The following is a 6,409-nucleotide window of genomic DNA, read 5'->3' as shown; positions in this document are numbered from 1 at the left end:
GAAACAAATTGCTACTCAGGTGGCTTAGACAAAGTAATAGTGCAGCAAGGGAGAATAGATAACTAGAAAACTCTAAGACTGGTGCAATTTGATCCTTCTACATGCAAGCCTTAAACGGACCGTGAATCAAACAGGAACATTGGGCACAATTATATTACAACACTTTTTGAACGTTGAAATGATGGTGGTTCAATGCAGGACGCTTCTTAACATTGTGTAATAAAACAAAATATAAATCTACAGACAAAATAAAACTCAGTGAAATTCAAATGGTGGAGATTAAAAACCATTTAAATAAATATATATCCCAACATTTCCAGAAGCCTAGAAACTCAGATGCGAAGACCGAAAATAGGTGGATCTTCTAGTAGGCTATCTTTTAAAAATAAGTTATTACGCAAACCCAAATAAATTTTGCAAAAAAGCACCTGACACTGCATTTACTATATGCATAGAGGAGCGAATTAATTGTTTTCAATTACAATTATTTTATATTAGTTTCTTGTAAATTCACTTCTTTTCCAAACCCGTATATTAACCCAAGATCATCACTTGTTATTACTTTGACGCATGCACCCTCACACAAACTACAAAACCCTCACTTGCTTCTTAATATTAATTATCCAAATATAACTTGGTATACCACTTTTTAATTTTTTTTATGAATAGAAATTGAAAATTCTATTAATAGAAACAAAATGTTAACCGATGTAAGTTTGTGGAGGAGGAAAGTATACCTGAATGAGATAAGTTGCACCGATAGGACATATGTGAGAACAACATTAAAGTGTAGACTCAGTTCGGGAATATAGCAAGAGTACGAAGAGAAGAGAGAGAAAGAGATGGGAGAAATTTTTCTAAGCATGTAAAGTGTCTATATTTTTTTCTCTAGCCTCTCCTATAAACCACCCACAGAGTGGTTGTCTAGAGAATATGCATATTCTTAAGGAAAACTATTCTTGCTTAACATTCGAAAAATGAACAACAAAAATATTGCACTTATAATCCCAGTTTTATTATGCACAAAGACCCATATTTATCAAGTATTCTGATAGAGCCCCAACTTTGATTTTGGGCTTTGATTCATAAAGGATGGCTAACTCAACATTTCTCATTCACACTTGGTGGATAAGATATGACTGATTTTATGTCTTTCTCTTCCTTATTTCATACTAGGTGTCTTGCCATGACCATGTAGGTTTGATGTTTGTATTTCAGGTATTTGTACTAAAAATCCTATTAAGAATTAGCATAAATAACCCTATAATTAATTTATTCTTAATTAAATTTATGCATTGAATGTCCTAGATTTACAAATGTACACTGTTCTCACCATGGCTAATCTAATCCTTTTTTAATCAATCTAAGATTTAGATAGTCTCTTTTGTATGTTTTCTCTTTAGCCTCTCCTATAAACCACCCTCAATGTGGTTATCTAAAGAATATGCTTATTATTCTTAGGGAAAACTATTTCTACTCAAAATTCAAAAAATGAACAATGGGAATATTGCACTTATAGTCCTAGTTTTATTATGCATAAAGACCCATATTTCCCAAGTATTTTGATAGAGCCCCAACTTTAATTTTGAGCTTTGATTCACAAAGGATGAATAACTCAACATCTTCTATTCACACTTGGTGGATAAGATATGACTAATTTTATGTCTTTTTCTTCCTTATTTCATACTAGGTGCCTTGCCATGACCATATAGGCTTGATGTTTCTATTTTAGGTATTTGTACTAGAAATCCTATCAAGATCAGCACAAATAACTCTATAATTAATTTATTCTTAATTAAATTTATGCATTGAATGTCTTAGATTTATTAATACACACTTTTCTCACCATGACTAATCTAATCCTTTTTGAGTTAGTTTAAGATTTATCAATACACACTTTTCTCACCATGACTAATCTAATCCTTTTTGAGTTAGTTTAAGATTTAAATAGTCTCTCTTGTATGCACAGCATCCATGTAAAACCACCTTTATTACCCTAGTTACTTAATCACAACCAAGTTTAAACTGAATAATAACAAGTATGGGATCTCAAGTTTTCATTAAATAAAAATACTTTCAAATCAAATAAAAAGAGTTTATGTTAGAGTATAAATACAGCAAAAGGATGATAATCAAATTAACAGCTTCAATACAGTCAGGGTAAATTTCAACTTTGGTACGTGGATCTCCTAACGCAACATAGATTTAATCCTCATATAATCCCAATAATCTTATCAACTGGAGGAATTGAATTCAACTTACATAGATTTAGGCCTATATCAAAATCACCATAGTCTGATGATTTTTTTTAATCTGGTCTTCCTGATGAATTTTTTTTCTTAATAGTAATGGAGTCTAACTTAATGCTGCTCATATGACATTTATTGTCATCTCCAAAATTAACTATCTTAAAATCATTTATTTATTTAATATGGATATGGATAATGTGTAGCTTGCCCCTCTTTTCCTTGGCTTATACATAGAAAAATCTTAAAAAAAAAATTTCTCATTGATTAAATTAAATTTAAAAAATATGAAAAAATTGGTCGATAATTCTTTTACACTCTGATTTCTTTTTCTTAATAATTGGCCTAAATGTAATTTTTTTAAAAGGATCAAATGTAATAATTCAAGTATTTGAATTATCCTAGGTTGATCTTGTTGAAAAATTCAGTAGATAATCTGGTTTGAGTTGTGTTCGAGAACACTATCTTTAATAATTATTTTGCCACACATAGGTTGAATGTGACAACTCTCCAGATTAAAAATAATCTTTTTGCAAATAACAGGGTGCTGGAACAACATAAATAAACAAACGGGAAAGAGGAATCGAACAGATGGAAGAGGAATGCTTGAAAGCTTAAGAGCATTAATTATGTTGTGAATCATTACATGCACATCTTATTCACACACAATGCTCGTAAGCCCACTCCTCTCCTTAACCTATCTTGCTCACTCAAATTCTTATCTTAGCGTCCATTTGGTTTTTCCTTGGTCAAAACTTAAAAGTCAGTTTGTCAAAAGTTTAATTTATTAGACAAAAGTTAATATGGTAAATATTAATTATTATAATAAAACTTTGTATTCTCTCTATTAAGAAATGTATGACATTTTTAACAGAATCTCACCCCCAATAAAGTAGTTACCTACTTTCAAACTAATCCTATTTTTTCATATTTATTCTTATTAAAAATTTTATAATAAATATAAAGTCATTCATCAATAGGGCATTTTAAAAAAAATTATTACACCTTAAAAGACTAATAATGCTTTATATTTTTGAATATCCAACTCCTCAAAAAATATTTTACATTTTTTAATGGAGGGAGTATTTTGGATACATTATTTCAAAAGGTTAATTTAATAAATCAAAATTTATTTGAATTATATATAGTGTAAAGTTCTTTCGAATGTAAAACTACAAAAAAAAAAAGACATTGATTTTTATAATTTTAGAATATGTTTGATGAAATGTAATTTATAAAAATGTTTGAAAAATATTTGTGATGAAAATAATAAGGTAGTTAAATGTTTGTAAATAATATATAAGAGATAATAAAAAACATTAACAAGTTTATATTGAATTTTTTAATATATATATATAATAAAAAAAAAAATTCTTCTAAATTAGAAGGATTTTTATTTTAAAATATGGAATATTTAATTTTAATTTCAATCTGATTTGTTAAACAGTAAGAATTAAAAATGGATAGTTTAATATTAAAAAGAGTGAATAGACAAGCTGATAACGTTTAATCCCTCGTTTTTTCAGTCATAGATATCCATTTGCATTTTAATTTGCATGTTACTATTGCTACGGTTGTATAGATCATCGTATAAGAAGTTAGCAGTGCGGTGGGGGGGATCCAGGCCTCAAACAGATCTTCACCCTTCGGTTGAAATCAAATTCAAAGCAGCAGTTATTAGATTTATAAATCATCAGAATTGTCTGGTGGTCACAATTCTTACATGCTTCCTGTTATTTATAAATCATTTTTAATATTTTTATTAAAACAAAAAATGTTATATTTTATTAGCTTTATTTAAAAACTTAATAAATTTTTAACTTTATTTCTGTTAGATATATCTACTTTAAAATTAAATATTTTAATATATTTTATATTTGATAAGGATAAAATAATAAAGATAAACATAATAAATAGGAGTAGAGAACAGAGGAATATTCACATGTATCAATTCTCATTATCTCTTCGTTCATCCCTGACCCAACATGGTGGCCTTTTCAGGATTTCATATCACCACATGGCTCCCACCGACGAAGTCTTTCGCCCGCCAGCTCCTCACCGGCCGGTGGTTCATGATCTTCTCCTCCTTCCTCATCATGTCCGTCTCCGGCGCCAGCTACATGTTTGCTCTCTACTCCCGCGACATCAAGTCCGTCCTCGGCTACGACCAGTCCACCCTCAACCTCCTCTCCTTCTTCAAAGACCTCGGCTCCCACCTCGGCATCCTCGCCGGCCTCCTCAACGAGGTCACGCCGCCGTTTGTCGTCGTCTCTGTCGGCGCCATCCTCAACTTCTTCGGCTATTTCATGATCTGGCTAGCCGTCAACCGCAAATTATCCCACCCGCCCAGCGTCCCCCTCATGGCCTTCTATGTCTTCATCGGCGCCAACTCTCATTGCTCCACCAACACCGGCGTCGTCGTCACCTCCGTCAAGAACTTCCCCGGCTCCCGAGGCATTGTCATCGGAATGCTGAGCGGCTACTTGGGCTTGAGCGCGGCGATTATAACTCAATTATATTACGCTTTCTATGGGAACGATTCCAAGTCTCTTCTCTTGCTTATGGCCTGGCTTCCCACGGCGGCTTCTATTTTGTTTCTCCCCGTAATAAGGCACCACAAGGGTGTTCAACAGAAGAACGACACCAGAAATTTCTACAAGTTCGTCTACCTGTCGCTTCTTCTCGCAGGCTTTCTTCTCGTCATCATCATTCTGGAAAAATGTCTGAAATTTACCCAGAACGAGTATTATCTCTCATCTTCTCTCATGCTCTTTCTCCTCCTCCTGCCTTTCGTGGTTGTAATCACAGAGGAGCTCAAGCTATGCAAAGCCAACCAACAAGAACCACAGAATGTAACCATTACCACAGAAAAGCCCAAGCTTGAGTACGATCACGAGATGACGAACCAACACAAGTCTGAAGAACACAAAGAGGCTGTGTCTACGTCGTGTTCATGGTGGAGAAACATATTCAGAAAACCAGAAAGAGGGGAAGACTACACGATCCTGCAAGCGATCTTAAGTCTAGACATGGCGGTCTTGTTTTCTGCGACAATATGTGGGCTTGGAGGTACCCTAACAGTGGTGAACAATCTAAGCCAAATAGGGACAGCTTTAGGGTACTCGCCACACAGCATAACAACATTTGTGTCTCTGATGGCGATCTGGATCTATCTGGGGAAGATAGCTCAAGGGGTGATCTCAGAGTTCATAGTTACAAAGCTCAAATTCCCGAGACCCTTCATGCTCACATCAATTCTGGTCCTTTCATGCGTGGGCTATCTTCTCGTGGCTTTCAACGTCCCAAACGGACTGTACGTGGCATCAGTGATTATAGGGTTCTGCTTCGGAGCGAACTGGCCAGTACTATTCTCTATTATTTCAGAAGTCTTCGGGCTGAAATATTACTCGACGCTGTATAATGTAGGGTCGATGGCGAGCCCTATAGGGTCGTATTTGATGAGCGTGAGAGTGGCGGGTCATCTGTACGACAAGGAAGCCATGAGGCAATTGGCGGCGAAGGGATTGAAGAGGATGGAAGGAGAAGAACTGAACTGTAATGGAAGTGAGTGTTACAAATTGGCCTTCTTCATCATCACAGGAGTGACCTTGCTTGGGGCACTGGTGTCACTTATTTTGGTGGCGAGGACAAGAAGCTTTTACAGAAGTGACATTTACAAGAAGTTCAGATCAGAGGAAGAAAATCTTCATAACGAGACAGAAATGGATGTGGCTCACAAAGAAGCTGGACCACCAAGGTAGCTAGTTAATTAAAGCATGCATGGAGCCGGAGGGTAGTATTGTAAAGTTATATAATTAATATATACTTATTTATGTCATGCTTTCCGATGAATGTGTGTTGCATAGAAGCTCTCGAACTAATGGTAAATGAATTTAGACATGAATAAATGATTTCGCGTCTTATAATTTGTTAGCAGGAGTTCACTTTTCCTTATGTTTTTAACTCACAGGGAGAATTACATACAAGTACCATTTAAGACAATTTATTCTCAAGTTTATTGACAACTGAGTTGAGATGAATGACAAAGCTCAATTGTCAATAAATCTAAAAGTAATTAATTGTCCTGAATGGAACCTTAAAGTAATTTTCTCTAATTTATAGTCTTGTTGGTCCTATTTATAGGGCAAAAAGAAATATTTTTT

At 34.3% G+C, this 6,409-nt stretch overlaps 1 protein-coding gene across 1 annotated transcript; it reads left to right on the top strand.

Moving 5' to 3' along the window:
* The first annotated feature begins 4,198 nt into the window (after positions 1–4,198).
* On the top strand, positions 4,199–6,140 carry LOC129291431 (uncharacterized). Its single transcript, XM_054928769.1, has one exon. It carries the CDS (start codon positions 4,232–4,234, stop codon positions 6,005–6,007), a length of 1,776 nt encoding a protein of 591 aa, XP_054784744.1. The 5' UTR covers positions 4,199–4,231; the 3' UTR covers positions 6,008–6,140.
* Positions 6,141–6,409: the final 269 nt, after the last annotated feature.

The sequence above is a fragment of the Prosopis cineraria genome, unplaced genomic scaffold, assembly GCF_029017545.1.
Source record: "Prosopis cineraria cultivar Desert tree isolate PC_DT_omini unplaced genomic scaffold, ASM2901754v1 PC1, whole genome shotgun sequence".
NCBI lineage: Eukaryota > Viridiplantae > Streptophyta > Magnoliopsida > Fabales > Fabaceae > Prosopis > Prosopis cineraria.
This window is presented reverse-complemented; position numbering and strand designations above follow the sequence as displayed.

Bases quoted from the DNA above. Each gene is read 5' to 3' on its own strand.
- LOC129291431 (XM_054928769.1), top strand. From the start codon at position 4,232: ATGGTGGCCTTTTCAGGATTTCATATCACCACATGGCTCCCACCGACG.